At 26.0% G+C, this 23227-nt stretch overlaps 2 protein-coding genes across 4 annotated transcripts in view; one reads left to right on the plus strand and one right to left on the minus strand.

Annotated features, from left to right (window-relative positions):
- Positions 1-1304, plus strand: part of LOC117172926 (uridine diphosphate glucose pyrophosphatase NUDT14-like) — a 19104-nt gene extending 17800 nt beyond the window's left edge. Inside the window, exon 3 of one of the 2 annotated variants that reach the window (XM_033361224.1) lies at positions 1040-1304. In XM_033361224.1, coding sequence (XP_033217115.1) covers positions 1040-1197 — 158 coding nt within the window. In that variant the 3' untranslated portion in view covers positions 1198-1304. Of the gene's footprint in view, positions 1-717; positions 815-1039 lie in introns of those variants that run through there. The other variant, XM_033361225.1, reaches the window with a different exon arrangement.
- Positions 1298-22629, minus strand: LOC117172924 (beclin-1-like protein). Of its 2 annotated transcripts, none has more exons than XM_033361222.1 (5): positions 22420-22629; positions 17915-18075; positions 8206-8618; positions 4182-4670; positions 1298-1515 (listed from the first exon to the last, which is right to left on the minus strand). In XM_033361222.1, exons 1-5 carry the CDS (start codon positions 22529-22531, stop codon positions 1398-1400), a joined length of 1293 nt encoding a protein of 430 aa, XP_033217113.1. In that variant the 5' UTR covers positions 22532-22629; the 3' UTR covers positions 1298-1397. The 2 variants fall into 2 exon arrangements, with proteins under 2 accessions (XP_033217113.1, XP_033217114.1); XM_033361223.1 differs by having other exon boundaries at positions 22416-22533.
- Positions 22630-23227: the final 598 nt, after the last annotated feature.

Raw genomic sequence — 23227 nt, forward strand, 5'->3', positions numbered from 1 at the left:
TGAGAGTGTAAAAAAGTATTTTTGATTTACGTGGAATCTTTTGTGTTTGAAAATCCGAAAATTAATTAAGATAGACATTTATGGCCGTCCCGCAATGTAAATCAGAAGCATAAATAAATTGATAAAAATATATCCCTCAACGGTTTGCGTATTCTCGACCATATGACTTCTGAAAGAAGCAATGCGGCAACGTCGCACTCTCTCCAGTCTCCTCTCTAGTCCACCATGTTCGAGTGCATGTGTATACACGAAATGTAACCTAACTGACTATACGTTCAAGTATGATTGCGACGTTGCCAAGTGTTCGGGGCACATTTTGTTAGTTTTTTGCATACGTAGCATGGATTTTGTAAGTACGGCACTCATTCTAAGCTCAGGTTCACTTGTCATTGCCATAAGCTGTATAGTAATTCATGGCCAAACGATGAAACTTTAATTAATTATTTCTCTGTAAATAGACGGTCAATCAATCTGAAACTTCGCAGATGTATTCAAAAATAGTTAAAGAAGTTATAATAAAAATTTCAGCTTTTTAGCATGGATTTCGTTTCACGCTAAAACCACCTTAAAATACCATGATATACTGTAAATATACGTCAAATGCGTTCATTTACATGAAAATATGAAATTGACTTAACGTGACGAAACTCGAACGTAACGGATCCTCTGGGGGACAAATGTGCCCCAAGCGCTTATCATTTGCTTTTTAATTGACAGACAGTGAACAACCGGCAACATCAACCACTTCACCGCACTCTAGGTTAGTCGAACTGAATTATGGTTAGGGTCTGCACCAAAAATCAGAGATATTTGCTCAGGAGAATTAATTGAATTTAGCGTGGGGCACATTTGTCCCCCGCAGGATCCGTGTAGGGTTAAATAATTGGACAAACTCTGCGATTAAAATTTCCATCATTATATTTCGACTCCGCCCAATCGCAAGATATAAATAGATTCATTTCAAATTGTATATATATTTTTTTTTTTCGACCCATCCTATTATACGCCATATAAAGTAAGACAAAATGAAATATTAAAGGAGGCGGTGCTGAATCGGAAGGTGAATTGATCGAAGTCGTCGAAATGAGTGTTGAGGAAGTGAAGGATTACATCAATTCCGGGAAGGTTGAAAGTCCCACCAGTTTTCTCTACGGCGTTACCTGGTTTCTAGCTAATAAACAGGACCGCTATCTCTGATCTTTCATTAATTTCATTTATTTTCAGTTTATGGTATACTTTAATTTCAATTTACGCTATATACTTTACGGATGTAAAGTAATGTAATAAAGAAACGTTCTTTTTATCTCAAATTGATTTTATTTACACTCAAGTTCTATGTACAATCGCCAGTGAAATACTCAGCAGTTTTGGAACACAATTATGAAAATTAATGAGATCTAGTGTTCAATATCATCTTTTGTAAACTGAGTGCTAACCCAAGCAAGACCCCACTTTAAATTTGTCAAGACATATTTTAAGGCCTTTGTCCATTGCTCTTCGGAATTGAATTGAATCCTAAAAAGAGTAAATAATTCAAATTAGTGGATTCGCTCTAATTCAGTTTCATATGTATGATAATAAATACGTGTAGGCCACTTTTTTTGAAAAAAAAACACTTAAAATTGGGGCCTAAAATGCTGCATAGTCCAACACACTTTGTGTTTTCTAACCTACTATTTTTAAAGTAACAAAATATGAACTTCAATGTTTATTTTAAACATTATTCTTTAGCCTATACATTAAATTCGAATTGAATTAATTAAAAATTCGACTGTTTTGTAGAAAAAGTCGTATTTTTGGTTCGAAAACTCAACAATTTTGTTAATATTTTCTTCAAATTAATATTTTTGAAGGGAAATAGCCGAAATAAATTTTCACATTTTTCTTTAGGCACTGCCTGAAATTGCTTACTATTTCAAAAAAAATCACTAAATGCTCTATTTTCTCACAATTGTCCGCCGAAGTCACTATTTCTTTACTTTTTTTCAAAAACATTTTCGAACTTCTTTGCTAATTTGCTACAAATTGTTTCAATGGCTGATAATGGAACCTTCCAAAATGTTGAATTTCCAAGCCAAAAAGATTAGATTTTAACGAGAGCTAAATTTTCATTCAAAAAGATGAATTACCAACAAATCAAGTACATTTTTTTACCTGAATATACTAATTTTCACCAAAAAATTTAATATTTGACATTTACATAAAAAAAGATGTTTAATTTAAATAAAAAAAGAGTTGAATATAACAAAAAAAGACGAATGTTCAACAAAATACTTAAATCTTCAACTAAAACAGATTAATTTCTAGCCATACAACACAATTTATTTTCTACTAAAAGGACTAATGATCAAAATACATTTTTAGTGAAATTTTTGATTAAAAATGCTCAATTTCCAACCATAATATACGAACTTTCAACTAAATGTTTTGAAAAATGGATCTGTTGTTAGTACACTTTTTATATCATATTTTATTTGTTTTTCAAAATTTAAAAAAAAATTGAATTTTGAAACTAAAAAAAGTTCAAGTTTTCAACAGAAATAGTTTAGCTAAATTTTAATTGGGGAGAATTAATTTCCAATTTAAAAAAATGAAATTTCTACTAAATGGTTTCCTTTTATAACAAATAGTTTCATTTTATACCAAATCTTTTAATTTTTAAGTAAAAAAGAGCGAATATGTTATATAAAAAAGTTGAATTTTAAACAAAATAGTTCAATTTTCAGTTAAAAAAATCTTTTAATACAAAAAATACGAATTTTCAACAAAATATATCAATTTCCAACCAAATAGTTAAATTTTCTATCGAAGTTTTTAATTTCGATCCAAAAATACGAGTTTTCTACCAAACATTTTAAATTTGCACCCGAAAGTATGAATTTTGAACTAAAAATTAATTAGTTCAATTTTCAACAAAATAGTTAAACTTTCAATTAATAAAAAAAATTTAACCAAATAAAACAAGAAATTTTTACTAAAATTATGAAGCTTCATCCAAAATACTGAACTTTTGAGAAAGCAGTTTAACTTTCAACGGAGGAGATATTTCAATTAATAATATTTTTAATTAAAATCAAAAATAGTTGGTTTTAACCAAAAAAAGACGAATTTTCAACATATTACTTGAATCCTTAACTAAAAAAAGTTAATTTTCAACCAAGTAGTTGAATTTCTTAACCAGAAAAAATTTTCTACCGAACAAGATAAATTTTCAACAAAATACATAAATTTCGAACCAAACAGTCTAATCTTTTAACAAATTGTTTCATTTTCGACCCGAAAATACGAAATTTTTTTACCAAATATTTTTTATTTCTATCCGAAAGTATGAATTTTCAATATAAAAGTTAATTTACAATTAGTTAGTTAAATTCTTAATAAAATAGTTCAATTTCAGTTAAAAAAATTATTTTTAACCAAATAAAACATGAATTTTCAATTAAAATTATGAATCTTCAACCAAAATACTGAACTTTTGAAAAAAGCAGTTTAACTTTCAACGGAGGAGTTGATATTTAAATTAATATTTTTAATTAAATAAAAAAATAGTTGGCTTTAACCAAAAAAAACGAATTTTCAACATAATACATAAATTTCAAACCAAATAGTTAAATTTCCTATTAAATTGATTCATTTTCGACTCAAAAATACGAAATTTTTTACCAAATATTTTAAATTTCCATCCGAAAGTACGAATTTTTGATTTAAAAAAGTGGATTTTCAACCGAAACCGAATAATCTTTCACAAGACAGTTGCGTCTTTAAAAAATATATTAGATTTCTAAAGAAAGAGACTTGCAATTAAAAAAAAATCAAATTCTTGAAATGAAATCAAAAAGACAAATTTTAAACAAAATAATTCAATTTTGAACCAACGAAAAGATTTTCAAATAAAAAGAATAAATTCTCAACGAAAAATTAAACAGTAGACTTTTCAATCGATAAGAAAACTTTTATTCAAAAATAGTTGAATTTTCTTACTAGGTGTTATTAATTCAATTCGTATTTAAGAGGAAAAATATGAATTCCTATTACTCATCGACTATTCTTGATCTCCAAAGTGAGTCCAAGGCCTGATTATTGAGAGCTTGGATGTATCCTTGTTCATTTTTTATTAATAAATAATAATAAAAAATTCCGAGACTTTAGTGGCCCACCTAGAAGGATAAAAATATAGTTACTTGATAGAATAGGAATTCCCCGTAGCCGAATCCTCGATCTTCCCTCTGTCCATCCTATAAGGAAGAGAAAATCCGCTATCACCCTTTTCCACCTTCTCCTTGAATTGTTGCAAACAATCCAAGAAAGCCACCATCGCTGAATCGAATTTCGTGTCCCACAGGAACTTGAAGCCCCCACTGCAGTGTAGAGGAAGCTCTATATTTTGACCTAGGACCTTGATGTAACTGTGATTTCCACGCGGTACGAGTTGAAACCTCTGGAAAGTTAAGTTGATCTTCCGAGCGAGGGCTGTTAAAAGAAGAGTTGCTTGTCCCCAAGCTGCATTTATCTCACTCCAGTCAACGGGCGCACTCGGTAGCCTTCCCAATCGGAAGGAGTTTATTGTGCCAAAGTGACCGGAGTGCCAGATGTGAAAGGTTGCGTTGAAAACGTTTGTCTTTTTCAGTCTTTCCAGTTGCGACGACGCATAGGCCAGTTGACAGTCCAAACTGCACAAGAAATTTAACCCTCAAAGTGCATACATAGTAAAAATCACGATAAAGTGCATCGTGGGTGTTCTATACCCGAGGGTATTTAATCATGTATTGTTTAACCCCCATTGAATATTTTGTCACAATAAAATTATCCGATATTGTTTAAGGTATCTTTTATAAGGTAGAGTTGATTTTATAGCCATTTATTTACTTTAAGTATGTTAAAAAAATATTTTAAAAAGTGATTTTTTCGAATTAAGTATGGTTTCTAAGAGTTTGAAAATTTCTTGAGGTGTTAAACACCCACAATGCACTTTAAGGGTTAAAGTTCATTTTGCAAACTAAATGAAATAAAGGGAAGGTGCTATAGTTTACGACACCTGTTCTGAAAACGGAGAGAAATAGCATTATCAATAAAAATATCAGCGCAAGAATGTTTGTGAAAATAACTGATATTTGAATACCGGTTCTTACATATATGCCTTATTGTAGCCTATATTCAGTTAAGGTTCCAAAAGTATCCTATTTTCAAGAGTTGGTACCTACGGGAACCTTATTTGAGCCAGGCACTTTGAAAAATCACCACTTTTTCAAATGAAAAGAGCACATTGGTCACTTTTCATTCAATAATTTTAAGGCATTTTTCGGAGCTTTTAATTTGAATTATTTTAGGGAATGTTAATAGTTTCCAAGGAATTTTTATTTTTATTAATTTAATTAATTTGAAGTTATGTCAAAGCTTTTGATATATTTTAGGCAGCCTCCTGTCACCGAGAGTTGAAAATGGCCCATGTGTTGAAAAAGGTAATGCGGCGGCGCTAGTAGTAACTTTATTCTAGTTGTTTTGGCTGTTATATGTCTTTCGTCACGTTGAGCCATTACAAACTTTTAAAAAATATCAAGAAAACGGTTTATTTATGTAATTATTGTGAAAATAACACGATGGATTTTTCGAATAGTGTTTTTCTGTTTTTTATTGAATCATTTCCATTAATTATCGCTCCAGTACGAAAAACAGGTTATAAAAGTGAACTCAGAGAAAACCCGAAGACAAAGAATGAAAGAGTAAGAAGCTTTTTAATAATTATGAAAGATCTGAGGAGAAATGGTTTGAGTTTTATTTTCAAAGAATAATTTTAAGTTTTAAAGATTTTAAAATGTGGGTTGAAAGTATGTGGAAGACTTTGAGACCATTTTTTTTTTAATTTTTCAAGATTTACAAATTTTTTAGTTAAACTAAATTTTGTCAGGGTGTGAAAAAAAGTTATTAAAATTAATGGGGAATTTTTAAATGATTGTTTTGTAAGGAATTTCAAAAGAAAATCAAAAAAAGATCACAAACAATTTTGAATTATTTCATAAAATCTTTAAAACGTGTGAAAGATTTTAAAGCAAAATTTTGCAATTTTTCCATATTATATAATTTTAGACAAAATTTTAGTAAATTTAAGAGATATTCAAAAGTTTTTAAAATGATTTTAAAATAATTAAAACTTGTAAAGAGTTTTAAAGAATTTTGTAAAGTTTCACGAAAATGAAAGACATTTTTTTCAGGTTCCTAAGAAAAATTAAAATAAGTTTTTATTTTGAAACATTAATTTAAAGAGATTAATTAAAAAGATTTTATAAGATTTCCAAAATTGTCAAAAAAGAATCGGAGAGATTTTAAGGCAATTTTTTAAATTTTGCAGAATAAATAAAAAATGCAGGAAAAATTTTAATAACTTTTAGAAATTAGAAGGTTTAAAAGGTCTGAGAAGATTAAAAAAAAAAAGAGTTTTTCTTATATTCGTGTGCAAATTTTAAATAATTTTTTACTTTGAAAAATGAACTTAAAGAGAAAATTAAAAAAGGTTTTACACATAACAAAGGATTTCCTAAAATTTTTAAAAATGATTTAGAAGATTTTAAAGCAAAATTTTTCAATTTGGTAAGATTGCAAAATAAAAATAAATAAAAGTGGGGTAAATTTAAGAAATACTTAGTAGAATTTAAAAGAATTTCGAAAGTTTTTAAGTGAATAAACAAATTTTCTTAAAATTGCTGGGAAAATGTAGAAGATTTTAAGGTATTTATTAAAAATTTGGAATTTTTGTAAATTTTGAGAAAAATTCGTGTCACTTTAAATATTTTCAAGGATTTAAGACGCTTTAAATCGATTAAAAATATTTGAAAACTCGTAAACATTTTCGAAAATGTATCAAATATTTCTTAATTCATTTCCAAATTCTAAAAGTTCTACACGTCTTTTAAAAGCAATCGAATTTTTTATAATATTTCGTAAAATCCTATATTATGAAAAAAATTCTTTAAAATAATGTTCCATTAATTTGAGTGTTGTCAAAGAAAAAAAAATATTCGTTAATGGTCTTTCTTTAAGAGTGATATACAAATTTATAAATATTTTAGCTTCGATACAAAGTTTAATTAAATTAAAAAACATCACATTCAGAGTTCGTTACTTCATTGTAATAGGAAACAATATTTGAGGATTTATCATATTCCTTGTTTGTCATCTATAGATATAATAATTATATTTATTATATTGTAGCATTATATTTTAAAACGGCAATATAAAAAAAATTAGTTCTTCATCTCTATATTTAAAAGTGTTTGAATATCCGGGACTAACACAAAATAACGAAAAAATTAAAAACAAAATCATAAATTAAGAGGACAAAAAATTGCCTCATTTATAATTATATTAATAGCTCATAAATTAATAATGAATTAGCTATGTTCAGCAGTTCTAAAGTTCGAGAATTGAAATATTTGTGCAAATTTAATATTTCGTTTATTTTACAAGTTTTTAAAAATTATTATTTAATTATTTTTCATAAGTTCTGAATATCCATGCAATTTGTTTGTTTGAATTGTGCCAATTATGCCGCTTTTTCCTATATTAAATAAAATAATACGTAAGTACATAAGTCTCATTTACTACCTGACTCTACAGTACGAAAAAAATGATTTTACAGACTTTTTTATATTTACTTTGTAATTTGTATGCAATTTTCCTATGGCAATGCATGGTTTTGTAGAACAAAGTAATTACTAGCGCCGCCACACGGCCGTTTTCAGCTCTCGTGACACATTTTTTGGATTGGGCAGTACAGTCGTCTGAATTTTCAACCAAAAATGATGATTTTTTTTTTACCAAACAGTTGCGATTTTTAACCAAAATAATAAAATTAACTTTAACTTTAGCTTTTTGAAAATTCCCCAACTATATCACGTTTTCCTTGACATTCTCTGACTTTCTGGAGTTACCTGATCTGTAGAAACTCTGTAATTTACAAAAGTATATTTCTATTTCGCTCTAGAATATTTTTGTAAAAATACATGTAGTGATAATGATATATATATTTGTTTAAACAATAAATGGTTTAAATTCTCTTAACCGCTCTGTTCGAGTTTAAATGTTGAGTATTCTCGAGCGAGTGTTTGCTCAAAATAAATTTTAGAACACTCCTGCGGAAGCCATCAGCTCTAGGAAGGCCGTAAACCGAGGGGTCTTATATAGGGAATTGAGTGTACAATTGATATTTACCTCCGCGATTCGTCCTCTCCTAACATGAGATCCCTCCTGTGTCTCGAATATTCTCTCCAATATCGTTCTTCCTCACTCTGCAGTCTGTCCCGTTCCCGTTCCTGTTGCTCAATTGCACTTTTTGTGGCAGCCTCCTCCTTCCTCAAAGCCTCCAATTCGCTGATCATTCTCTCTTCCTCAGCTTTCACGTCCTGCAGCTCTTTCGCCAAAATTTCCAATTCCACATCTTCATTTCCTTGCTGTTGCTGCTCTGCTTCCAATTTTTTTAGGTATTCATTGTAATCGGACCATTCGCTTTCTGTTAATCTGAGCTGTTGATCCATCAGCATCAGAAGTGTGTCCGTGCATTCGTCGCATAGCGGATGATCGGCAGAACTACTACTACTAAGTATATCGAATAATGTGGCTCTTACCTAAAAAAAAAGGATTATACGAGTTATTGCCAAAAAGTTGACTACTTCAGACAATTGGACTTTCGAGAGAAACATAGTTTTTTGTAATATATGCATAGAAATCGTGATATTTTAGATATAAGCGTCTAAAATATTCGTTTTAATTAAGCCTAACCCTGGAGAGTATGAAGATATTGGGAATGGTTAAGGGGGGCGACCCATGTAAAACCTCAAAAATAAGGGTATATTTTGGGATTTTTTGGGGATGAAGAATACAACGAATCTTTGCAAAACTTCTATTGTTTATTGCGGCACTTTTGAATTAAGAAATAAATTTTTTCCGCCATAAATATGCATAACATTTTTTTTATAAAGGCAGATGTTGAACATGTTCAGTCGGGAGATGTGAAATTGCCCGCACTCTAGTTTCTCACAGATTCGTCCGCAACGAAAAAAAAAGTTCTTGAAGTTTATATTCATAGCTTCTGTGCGAACCAAAAAAAGTTAAAAAAGAATATTTTTTGACAAAATGCGGTCAGTTTGAAAAAAAATTGTTTTTACCCAAAAATGCCATGAAATTGTTTTAAAAATAATTGTTTAAAACTTTTTTTCTACTTCAGAGAGGTTCCCACAGAAGCCAATCATTTGAACTATATGTGTATGCAAGGAGAACTCAATCGGTCAAATATTTTTTGTGTTATCTTTCGGGCTATTATGAAAAATTTATAAACCGAGAAAAACGCGTTTAAAGATTCACGTGTTCAAAAAAGGCAGCATTGGCAGGCTAGGGCGAGGCGCCTTTTAGCGGTTAAAGAATGCACATGCGAATCTGAAACTTTTACATAATGTTTTTGCGTTGACAAGCTTCCATTTCAGCAAAAAAAAATCGATTTTTTGAAGCCGTTACATGGGTCGCTCCCCTCAAACTGCGATACACCATCTGGTGATAAAAATCCGAACTAGAAAGAATAGGTATAATTTCAAACATGATTTTAAAGACTTTTTAAAAAGATTTTAAAGCGGTTTAACGCTTTTTATTGTGATTTTCAACAGATTAAAAAGTGAAATGCACTTACTTTGAAGCAAAAATGAACTCTAAGTAAATTTTCATTAATTTATACATGAAATATTTACTATTTAAACACTGATCTAAAAGTTAGGTTGGAATTCTTATTTAAATTCCAATCGCAGGGCCGCCGTTGGACCGGGAAATCGAGAATTTTATGAGATCGGGAAATGACAGTGAATTTATTTTTTGACCGGAAATTTTACAAATTTATAGATTTTATTTGTTAGGTGTACATTTTATTTTAAAGAATTTTAAAATGCAGTTTTAAAAGACTTAAGTCATTAAAAATTAGAAGCGTTTGAAATCGAAGATTTTAGATAAAAAAACATTTTTAGTTGATCAACTGTGAATATAAATTAATAATGATTTTTAAAAATGAAACTGTTCTTCAAGATTTAAAAAGTAAATAATAATTAATTTTACAAGACTATTCGTAATCAGAATTTCCGATTTCTAGCGTTAAAAATTATGAAAAATATTTCAATTGGAAAGTCTTATTAGTTAAACAAATGTAAATGGCTGATTGAAACTCTATAAACTATTTTCAATTTTTAAATAACTTCAAAATAACATATTCATAATTAAAAGCTTTTATTAAATTTCACGTAATATTTTAGTCTAAAATATTCAATTTTTAAATCATTCAATTTAAAAAAATTTAATTAAGAGTAATAAGAATTACTTAATATTTAGAAATGTCTGACTATTTAAAATCAGTAATTGAAGTTAAATATTGTAGTTAGTAATTGTAGTTAAATATTAAAAACAAAATTTGGAACGTTATATTTTAATTGTTCTATTAAAAAAAAAATTATTCTTTTAGTCAAATTTTTGAACATCGATGTATAAAGAACAATTCAATACATATTATTCTTTAAAAAATCAAGGAAGTTGCAGAAATATTTAGAAGTTTTGAAAAAATCCAAACTCAATTAAAAATTTCTAATGAATTTTGAATGGCTTCAGAAGATTAAAAAAACATTTTCTATGCAAATTGAAAATGATTTTCATTTTGAATAGATAATTTTGAGTGACATTCAAAAAAAAATTAGAAAGATTGCCAAAATTATCCAAAAATGAATGTGGAAGATTTTAAGGAAATTTCTTTCATTTGGCAGAATTAAACAACAAAAAATCGGATTCATTATAAAGGATGTTTAAAAGTTCTAAAATAATTTGAAAAATAATACAAAATTTGAAAAAAATGTAAACAACATGCAGATATTTCCAGAATTTCGAATAAGATTTGGAAGCATTTTCAGGATTTTTTAACCATTTAAAATATAAATAATTTAATTTTTAATTTAAGAAGTGTTCCGTTTATAAAAAAATATAATTGTTCGATTTTTTATGTTTCGGGCTTAAAATTGCTTTAAATGACATAATTTTGAAAATTTTTTAATTCATTGATTGATTCTTCAATGTAGACTTTAGAGCATTGAAAATGTTAACGTGAATTTATATTTTTAAAACTGAATCTTTGAACTCTACAATTTATAAAATTTAAAAAATGTATTTTGCAGTTTAACTGCATTTAGTTAAAAATTGTTCATTTTAAAAGTGTTATTAGCTTCCATTTTATACATGTAAATTATTGAGCATTTGAATCAGATTCAAATACAAAATTATTGATTTTAAAAACTTTTAAACTTACATTTTAAATTTTTGAAATTCAAGAGTTCCACTTTGAGTGCTTTCATTTGCAGCTCAGTTTTTATTAATTCAAATGGAAAATCGTTAGTTTTAGAGTTCGATTTTTTGAATTTCATTTACCATGAAAAATGTTTGCGAACCCGAAAACACCCGGGAAATGACCGGCAAGTTTTTTCTTCGATTAAAACGGCCACCCTAAATCGTCTATTATTCGTATTCTTTGCATAATCTGGAAAAAATTTTCGCTACGTACATTAGTTAAAGTTTATTTAAACTTAAATTCATTGAAACTTACACGAAATAGTAAAATTATTGTTGTTGGTTTTTCAAACCTATTTGACAATAATGTATTTTTTTACTGTATAAGATGGAAATTCTATCTAAAACTATTTTTTATGAAGATTTGTTTTTAGTATTTAATTATTGTTTTATACTTCAAAAAACTATCGTGAAAACACTTTTATGCAAAAATTAATTTACATCTTTAAAATTGTACCTACTCTTTCTAGTTCCAGTTTTCGACGCCAAGTGGCGAAATCGTAGACCACCATTCCCAAAAAGAGAATATTTTTATCTGAATTATTTTTCACCTTTTTCAATCAATTTTCGTTATACAATTTATTGCAGCTGTTATAAAAAAATTTTTTAATAGTTTATTCACTCTGAAAATAATTTACAAAAAATGTAGCACTATAAGAAAAATTTAAAGTTTAAACATTTTTAACGCAATTATTGGTAACACGAATTCTCAATAATATTGATAAAATTATTCATTAAAGGTGTTATCAAACAAATTTGACAATTTTTTTAATTCGCTATGATTGTTTTCTAAGATTTTTTTGTGCAACTTGAAAATAATGAAAAAATAAGTGTGATACTACAAAAGTTTTTTAATTTAAAGGACAGATAATTAATAAAATACACAATTAAACTGTTTTTAAAAGAAAATTATTCGTATAATGAATTTTCAATAATATTAATAAAATAATGTATTGAAGTTGTAATAAAAAAATTTTGAAACAGTTTAAATTCATTATATTTATTTTTAAAGATCGCAATCTTTATTGTTCACTTTGAAAATAATCGACAAAAATGGTTACACTAACAGAAATTTTTTAATTTCTGTAAAACATATGTATAGAGTGAAAATTTTACTGAAAATATGCAATTAAACTTTTTTTAACGCGAATTATTAGTAGAATGAATTTCCAACAAATATTACAAATATAATTAATCAAAGTTATTATCAACAAATTAAAAAAAAAATCATTTAATTCGTTACAATTGTTTTTAATGATCGCAATCCTTTTCGTGCACTTTGAAAATAAGTAATAAATAAGTCTTGCACTGTAAGAAAAAAATTAATTTAAACGAAAAGTAACGAGTAAAATATGCAATTAAACTCCTTTTTTAAACACAAATTATTGGTAACATGAGTTTTCAATAATATTAACAAAAGAATTTATTAAAATTGCTATCACAAAATTAAAAAACAGTTTAAATTCATTACAATTGTTTTTAAAGTTATGGTTTACAAATACACTTTTTTATTCTACAACGTTATCAATATTTATTTATTCTATAAATCCTACTCTTTATAATATAAAACATTTTGTAACACTATTTTTTTTAACATAATTAATCACTTCTCATGTAAATACGCAACTAACACACGTAGTTTCGACCATGAGGGTTGCAGCCCCTATTTTATTAAATTGAAAAATCTATCTTTTCCGTGCCTTTTCCAGGACATTTTCATGCGATTGTTATGAAAAAAATTTAAAATGGGCTTACAAATATTTTTTAAAAATATTTTTTTCGATAGAGTACAAAAATAAAGTTGACCTGTCCGAGATAATTTTTTAAACTACCCTCAACACTGAAAAATCACCCCCTAAAGAAGATTTTCCAATATACTTTAGGTTCTAATTGATAAATTAATACGAAAAAATTTAATTTCACTTCTCGTGTAAATACACGACTAAGTAGCGCAGTTCGGACCATGAGGGTTGCAACCCCTATTTTTTAAAATGAATAATCTCACTTTCCTAAGACTATTTAGGTGGAAAAAATTAAAAAGGAGCTATACCAAAAATTGGAAAAATATTTTCGTTAATGCAATACAAACATAAAGTTGACCTGTCCGAAATTATCTTTGAAACCACCCTCAAAATGGAAAATCACCCCTTTAAAAATATTTTTCGATATATTTTAGGTTGTAATTTATAATGTACTGTAAAATGAATTGTATATTGCTTCTTATATAAAAATACAACTTGCTTTAGTAGTTCTAACCATAAAGGTAGCAAACCCTATTTTTCATACTGAAAAATGGACCTTTTTGCTTCTTTTTTTGCAAGATCAAAATTCAAACTCAGCTGAAAAATAGAAAAGATGTTTTCGTCAATTAAATATAAAAAATAAAGCTGTAATTGAAATTATTTTTCAAATCAACCAACTACTATGAAACAAATTGAGTAATCTTTCTAATGTAAAAGTATAACTCCGAATAAACTTTTAATATAGAATATTTTGTCTAGTCTGAGATAATATGGATGGAATTGGACATGATCTTTCGTAGAACAAATTCTATGAATGATTTCGTAATGAGCGATTGTGCTGCGATATAAGTTTTAGAGACATTTCAATGAATTTTTGGTAATTCCTTTTCAAAATGAATAGCGGGCTACACATTTTTCCAATCCAAATTCCTTAAAACCCTTTGTGCAGGGTTGATTTTTCAATTTGAAGGGTGGTTTAAAAAATAATTTCGAGGATCTCAACTTTATTTTTGTATTTAATTGGCAAAAATATCTTTTCTATATTTCAGGTGATTTTGAATTTTTTTCTTACAAAAAAAAAAGCGAAAAAAAGGTAGATTCTTCAGTAGGAAAAATAGGGGTTGCTACTCTTTTGGCCAGAACTGCTTGAGCAAGTTGTATTTTTACATTAAAAGCAATAGGCAATTCATTTTATAGCAAATTATCAAAAGATAACAATTTAACTATTAATTTAAAAAACGGTTGCAATCATATAAAACCCAAAATACGCTTTTTTTTTAAATTTAAGCTCAACTTTGAAATTTACGAATTAATGCTATAAAACCTATAAAAAAAGACTTATGGGGGCAAAATTCAATAATTAATTTTTGATCCATATTTTATAGCTAATTGGATCATTGTAAAAGAAAATGATCATGGTCAACTCAATATACCTCATATTGACGATACTGAATAAAATTTACAAAAACATATTATTTCTTTATATGAAATACACCTTCCAATATAAATATATATTTTCTAGAAAAATTTGAATTAGAAAATAATTAATGGGATAAGAAGTATTTTTGGCGAAGGATAATAAAAATTAAGTTCTTAGATATTATTTTGAAGTTAATTTAAAATTGAAATTAGTTTACAAAGTTTTAATCGGGCATTTGTATTTTTTTAACTAACAAGACTTTCCAATTGAAATAGTTTAATTTAAAAAATTTTAACGCTAAAATCAGACAATTATAAAATTGCGAACTGATCTCGAGTTGTCTTGTGAAATTAATTATTATAAACTGTATTTTAAAATTCTTTAAGTTAAAATACGCGCTTAAAAATAAAAAATAAATAATGGAAAATTTGTAAAATAAAATATTTTTGAACTACGCATTCTAATTTGAATGATATCATAATTGAAAAATGTGACAATTTAACTAATGATTATTAAAAAAAAACAGTTCAAATCAAAGTTAGACAGGTTTCTTATTCTAAAATTCCCAGTCAAAAAATAAATTCGCTGCCATTTCCTCGTCTCACAAAATTGATGGTCATTTTGCGGTTTTCCATTTAAAAAATAAAATTTTAAAATAAAAGTAAAATAAAATTTTTAACAAATAAATATTTTTCAGTCTAAGTTCATCTAAATTGTTTTGATAATTCAAGCAAAAAGTGGAATGTACAAAAATTTAATTTTCATCTAAAACATATGAATTTTCGACAAAAAAATTAATTTTCAACAAAATAGTAAAATTTTCAACCCAAGAAATAAACCTCAAATAAAAAAAATTTCAACTAAGAAGTTCAACTTTTTCACTTAAAAATAGCAATTATCAACCAAATATTTAAACTTTCAACCAATAAGATTAGTTTTCAACCAAACAGTTTCATTTTTATTCAAAAAAGATTAAATTTGTAATAAAACATGAATTTTTAAATAAAAAAAAAACAATTTTAACAACAAAATATTTGGATTTTCATCCGAAAACGATTTTAATTTGACTTTTTAATATCAAAATACGAGTTTTAAACAAGAAGTAAATTTTCTACGAAGATACTTCAATTTTCATTTAAAAAAAAATGCATTTTTAACGAAAAAGATGACTTTTTAACAATATTGTTGCGTTTTTAACCAAGAAAGATTAAATTTATACTAAAACATGAATTTTTTAACGAAAAAGACAAATTTTCAAGAAGAAAAATGGTTCGATTTTCATTCGCGACAGATTTTATTTTGACTTTTTAACATAAAAATATGAGCGTTACACAAGAAGTAAATCTTTTTCCGAAGATACTTGAATTTTTAATTCAAAACATCGATTTTCCACAAAAAGTTGAATTTTTAACAATATTATTGTAATTTCATCCAAGAAAGGTAAAATTTCTACTCAAACATGAATTTTTAAATTAAAAAAAAAGTAAAAAATTTCAATAACAAAAATAGTTCGATTTTCATTCTAAAAAGATTTTAGTTTGACTTTTCAATATGAAAATAATAGTTTTATTCCAGAAGTAAGTTTCTAAAAAGATACTTAAATTTGCTACCTAAAAAGAAAAATTTTCAACAAAAAAGTTAAACTTTCAACACCAAAATGCGTATTTTAAACAAAAAGTAAATTTTCGTCGAAATATTTGAATTTTATAAAAAAAAACCCTTGAATCTTCAACCAAATATTTGCATTTTTATGCAAGATGCAATTTCTAATAAAATAGATCAATTTTTCAAATTAAAAATACAAACATTGAAAAATAGTTAAATTTTGATTCAAAAAATATATCAGTTGATTTTCAAAAAAAATATATTAATTTGATTCAAAGAGTATAAAATATAACTTTTTAACAATATTGTTGCATTTTCAACCAAATAGTTGCATTTTTATCCAAGAAAGATGAAATTTCTACTAAAAGATGAATTTTTAAATAAAAAAGACAAATATTAAACAGCAAAAAATAGTTGGATTTTCATCCGAAAAGATTTTAGTTTGACTTTTCAATATCAACATTATGAGCTTCAAACAAGTAGTAAATTTTCTACGAAGATACTTGAATTTTCAACCCAAACAGACGAATTTTCAACAAAAAAGTTGAATTTTTGACCGAAAAATATGATTTTTTAACAATATTGTTGCATTTTTAACAGAATAGTTACATTTCTATCCAAGAAAGAGACAAATTCTACTAAAGCACATAAATTACTAAATCGAAAACACAAATTTAAAAAAAAAACATAGTTGAATTTTCATTCAAAAAAGATCTCATTTGATTTTTCAACAACAAAATATGAATTTTAAAGAAAAAGTAAAATTTCTACGAAATAGTTTAATTTTTTACAAAAAACTTGAATTTTCAACCAAATTGTTTCAATTTTATACAAGATGCAATTTTAAATAAAATAGATGAATTTTTTTATAATTAAAAATACAAATATTGAAAAATAGTTCAACTTTTATCGAAAAAATATAACAGTTGATTTTCAACACAAAAATATAAATTTGATTCAAAGAGTAAATTTTCTCCGAAGATACTTGAATTTTCAACCCAAAAAGAAGACTTTTTAACGAAATTGATTAACTTTCACACAAATAATAAAATTTATAACTAAAAAGATAATCTTCAGGAGAAAGAAACTACAAAAAAATAGAAATACATAAATAAGGCAAATAAATTACTAATAAAAATATTATATCAGGATTACCGCATAACTTTATTTTAAAAATTCCTGAATTTTTTTCCTGACTAATTTTTCTTTTTCTCTGACAATTAATATCCATATACCATAATCTTAAACTTGTAACATTTAAACGTAGAAATCTCTCGTTTTTTTGGGGGAAAAATGACTGCAGAATGAAACTAAATGCAATTTTTTCCAAGTATATTCTCTAGCAAATTTAAATTATCCTATTTTAAATATAAAAAATTTCAATGAATAAGGATTCTCTTTCTGTACTATAAAATTTTCTAAAACTTCACAATCTTAGGTTTTGAAAGTAATTTCACATTTAAGGATTACTTTAAAGAAATGTAAATTCAAATAAATAACAAACAGCTAAACTCTCAAACCATATTTAGTAAGTTCTCAATTTCAATAAAGTCTTCGAAAATTGTTCGATGGAAAAGAGCCCTTATCAGTTAAAATCTAATCATTTATAATTATTAAACTTGGAAGAAAAGTTTTACCTGCACTTGATAAAACTAAAACTATTTTTATTTTGTTCATTTGAAAAAATGTTTTTATTGAAATTAGCTACTAAATATTTCCAAATAATTAAATAAAGTTTTCAAGCTGTATTAAAAAAAAATTTTAATTGGAATTATCGTCTAATTCTTACCCTTAAATGATGACTTAGGCTTTCTGTTTCACCCGAGTCACCAACAACCATAAATCCATTTGTACCGTTTGCTGAGTCAGTCAGTCTAAAAGGTGGTACCAAGTGCTCTAAACTTCCACTTTGAGGCTCAATGTCTCCTACAACTTGTTGTTGGATTGGTACTGGAATTTAAAAAAAAATAATTGAAGGTAATTTTTATTCCTAATTAGTAGTGATACTTATTTTAATACAGAGACATTTTCGTTTCGATGAATTGATTCAAATTTCTGAAAAAGATAAAAAAAAATGTATATTCGATTATACGTTTAGATCAATCAATTTTTATTTTCTAAAATGCGTAATTGAAAACGTTTTTACTTTAAAAATTTTCCATTTAAAATTTGAATTTCGAAGCTGACATTTTTAGTTTAAAGCATTTGTGAATGCTTTCTTGAAGACTTGAACAAATAAAAAATAAAAGCCTTCTCGCTGAAAATTTAGGATAAAAAACATTTTTATTTAATAAATAAATTTTTTAATTTATCTGTACTTTAAGTGATAAAAAGAGAACAACAACGATTTGGCAAAACGATTTTAAACCCGTTCAAAATTTAAGAATTTTCAGATTTCAACATTAAAAATTAAACGTTTTCAATTTGAAAGTATTATTCATTAAACAAATGTGAACGTGTGACTGAAGGTTTATAAACTATTTTCAACTTAAAAATAACTTCATAATACTATATTCTTTATTAAAGGATTTTATTAAATTTAAAATATTGTTTTAGTCTAAAATATGCAATTTTTAATCCATTCAATTCGAAATGTTTAATTAAAAAAAAAGATTAATTATGGAATATTTAGAAATTTTTGAATTTTTGTTTAAGACAAGTAATTTGAAACCAAATATTTAAAAGTAAAGAATCTTTAACTGAATTGTTTGACACAGAAAGCCTGGAATCGTTAAAATTTCGAAGAGCCTTTAAAATTTGAAAGTTACAATTGTAATTGTTGTATTTGGAAAATGCTTAATTTGTAAGTGAAATTTTGATGTATAATTTACAAATGAGCACTTGTAGAAAAAATTTCAATAATTTTAAGAGATATTTAGGAGTTTTAAAAAAATACAAAATTATCATGTAAATTTTAGAAAATTTTCTTAAAATCTTCTAGAATCTTTTTTGAAAGTTTTGTTTGAATCTTTGAAAAACTTTTTAAATATTCTTTTAAAATAATTTTTCAAAATGATAAGTTATTTTTAATTTTTCTAGGAATCTTAAGAAAATGTTTTTATTCTTTTGAAGTCTGTATTAGACTATCATTTCAAGTTTTACATTAAGTTTGAATCTTTTCAAAACTTCTACATATCTCTTAAAATTACTCAAATTTCGCCTACAAATAATAAATGTTCAATTGTTATTTATACATCCAAATTATAAAGAAATTTTCTAAAATTTGCATTATATTAATTTTGACAGATATTAAGAAGTTACGAAGAAATTTCCAAAATAATTTTAAATTTAAAACAAATATAAAACAACATCTAGATTTCTCGAGATTTGGAAATAAAATTTTGAAGCTTTCCAAGGATGTTTAAACTATTTAAAAAGAAAATAATTGAATTTCTAATTTAAGAAGAGTTCAGTTAAAAACTTTTCAATTTTCGAATATTTGATGTTTCCAGCTTAAAAATCCTTAAAATTACATAATTTTGCAAATTTTAAAGTTCGTTGATTGATTTTTTAATTTATAGCATTCAAAATGATAACTTGAATTTATATTTTATATCGGAATTTATTTCGTCGATTAAAACGGCTACCCTGATTTTAATCGATTTTATGAAAAACATATTTTTCATGACCAAGAAAATTCCACAAATTTTTCAGAATCTTCAAATTTTTTAAGGAAATGATATTCTATCAGTTTTTAGGATTGTTGTAGAAAAAAAGGTATTTTAACTCACTATAAGAAATTGTATTTTATGTTATATTTCTTGCACGGAAAACATTAAATTTTGTATTTCTAAAAGCTTAACGAAAAATGATTTTTCAAAAATAAAGTTGAACTTTTACCAGCTGCATTTTTAAATTGTTTGCCAAAAGAGACGAGTTTTCTACGAAACAGTTCAATTTTTTAACACGAAAATATAGATTTTAAACGAAGATTAATTTTCTACTAAAAATACGGATTTTCAGGGAAATAGTTACATTGTCAACCGAGGAGATAAATTTTCATCTGAAATGATGCGCCTTTGATAAAAAATATCAATATCGAACCTCTTGCTTATTTTAAACCGAAAAAAGAGACAAATTTTCTACAAAATAGTGGAATTCTTAAGCAAAGGAGATTAATTTTCAAACCAAAAACACGGATTTTCAACTAAATACTTTAGTTTTTAACCAAAAATTATTTTTTAGTCAAGTAAGAAAAAAATTTCACCGAAATTATAATTTGAAAGAATAAAATATTTTTAACACAAAATAAAATTTTCAAATAAACATTTTTTGAAAGTTTATTTGTTCATTTGTTTTTAAAGTTATGGAAATATAATTTTCGTAAGATCCTTGGGAAATTTCAAAAAGATTTTGGAAGATTTCACATATGTCGAAAAAGTAAAATTTTTGTATTCTTAAAGATTTTACCAAAATTTTAGGAAAAAAATCGACTCAGTTTAAAAGATATTTAGAACTTACTCAAATTAACCTACAATTTTGAAAAATGTTTCAAGATTAAAGAAACTACTCCTAAAAATCTCTATTTTTTCCATATTAATTTTTCAAAACAGCCATAACATTTTTTTCTGGGAATGCTAAAAAACAGTTTTCTAATTTCTTGAAACCTTTTAAACTTTTCAAAAAGCTTCGAAATTTTTTCAAAATCTTTCAGATTCTGTTTTTATTTTTTAAACCTTCTGAAATGTTTTAAAATATTTTAAAATATTCTCTCAAAACCAATTTCTCCAAATAGAAAATCATTTGAAATTATCCCATGAATTTTAAGAAATATTTTTTGTCCTGAAACATTTCAAAATGTCTTTCAAAATATCTCTTAAACTTACTCGAATTTCTTACAAGACTTTATAATCTTGGCATTTGTACATTTTTGTTCTAAAACCGTCCACATTCTTTTTAGAAATTTTAAGAAATAATTTTAAATTATTTGAAATACTTGTCAATTATCTCTTAACTTTTTTTTGAAAAATAAAAAATCAGTTTGAATTTTCCCATGAGTTTTAAGAAATTTTCTTTTTACCTTAAACCTTTCGAAATGTTTACGAAGCTTCAAAGTTCTTATTTTCAAATATGCAAAAATGTACATTTTTTTAACTTTGAAAACAATCTTTTTAAGTATTAAACAATTTGTATCTCTTAAAAACTCAAACAATTTGTATCTCTTAAAAACTCCTAAATATCTTTTAAAATTGAACGAATTTTGTTATCCTTAAAAGCTGACAATTTTTTATTTTAAAATATTCAAAAATGTACGTTTTTTACCTTCTTAAAAATATTTCCAAGTTTTTAATTAATTTTTAATTTTCTAAATGTCTTTTAAGCTGGATGTAATTTTTAATAAAACTTTGTAATCTTGCTAATTCACAGTTTGGATTTAAAATCGTCCATATTCTTTTTGCAAATTTTAAGAAATGATAAAAAAATTGAAATCTTTGTTATTTTTTTTTTCTTTAATGTATTTTTTTTTTATCACAAATCATTTAAAATTTTCGCAGGAATTTTCAAAAATTTCTTCATTCTCTTGAAACATTTTAAAATCCTTAAAATGCTTCTTTTTCTAGAAATCTTTCAAAATCTACTTATTACATTTTTTGTATCATAGTGCTGAACCCTGTCGACCTTAAATAATTTTAAAAACCAAATTTTTTCTCCTCCGCGTTTGATGGTATTTTTCTCACTCTGTAATGATTGAAAATAGCCTTGGTATAATAATCAATAAAAGATAATGATTATTCTTTAAAAAATGTAGTGTATAAGTATGTAAAATTATTTTAATAATATGAAAATTATTTTCTTCAAAAATTAATTTCCTAAATTTACTTGGGGTTATCCGATTATAAGAATAATAAAAATTGAAGCTTAAAAGAGTAAAAAGAAATAAAAGCAAAAATATGATGGATATTCTAACCTAAAACTGAAGAAATTGAAGGGAAAACGTAATGTAAACAATGGAAAAAACTTAAAATTCTAGAAATCCACTGCATACAATAGAAAATAAAAAAATCGATCAAATATATTAGAGCTCGACCCTGTTTACATCACAATAACCCCAAATTTGCCCAATGTTATTGATTGCTTTAAAAAGTCCATACATATTTATACGGTTGACGACAGGATAGAAACAAACATTTAATTTGAGTTGGGCATCGTTTTTAAATCTAGTTTGTCGCAGCAATTGCCGAAAAACTATTATGACGCTTTTAGAATTTTCGAATCGCAGTTTCTTCGGGGGCGTATTAAAAAGCAGTGGTTTGGTCAACTTCAAAACCCTACTCAAAAATGGAATTTACCTACATGAAAGTTCAGCTAGTGTGTGCTCTCCTAGATGATTAAAACTGGGATCGAGTCTGAGGGGTTGTAAACATCGTTGACACGCAAAATTCACATTTGTCCTCATGTCCACCATTTCTTAAGCTTTAAATTTTACACTGACAGTCGGAAAATACTACCTGTCCTACGCCTACGGAAATGTTATTTATAAATAGATATTTGACTGAGAGAAACACTATCAGCTGATTAAACTTTGTCCATCACTCAACAGAGGCGCTGGTAACATGGAGGTGGCTTCACTAGTAGAGTTCTTAAATTCCCGAGAATTTAAGTTCAGGTTATATAACCGAGAATATGACAGAATTTAGGAGAATTTAAAAGAATTTAAGAATTTACGATTTTTAACAATATTTTCATTGCTCAGCTTATATCAGCGGTTGAATATAAATTATTTTCTAGCTCAGACGTATTCAGGAATTCAAAATATGCAAAGCGGTAGCTCATTAATTATTTAACACTGTTAGACTGAAACTCTATAATAAATACCACGAAGTAGAATAAAAAGAGTCCACTCCCGGAGAACTTAGACGCATGACATTTTCAAAATTCTCTGATTTTTCGACTAATTTTTCATTTTAAATCATTAATATTCAAATACCAGCATTTTAATCTTATGATATTTTTACCACAGAATATTTTATAAGCAAAATAAAACAGTGTTTCATATACAAATTTAAAATTTTCATATGTATTAATTTCCTTTTAAACAAAAAAAAAGTTTTTTCTGCTTTAAAAGATAACTCTTTAACAAAATACTGGAATTTTTAACATA

This window comes from Belonocnema kinseyi, chromosome 5 (assembly GCF_010883055.1).
Source record: "Belonocnema kinseyi isolate 2016_QV_RU_SX_M_011 chromosome 5, B_treatae_v1, whole genome shotgun sequence".
Lineage (NCBI taxonomy): Eukaryota > Metazoa > Arthropoda > Insecta > Hymenoptera > Cynipidae > Belonocnema > Belonocnema kinseyi.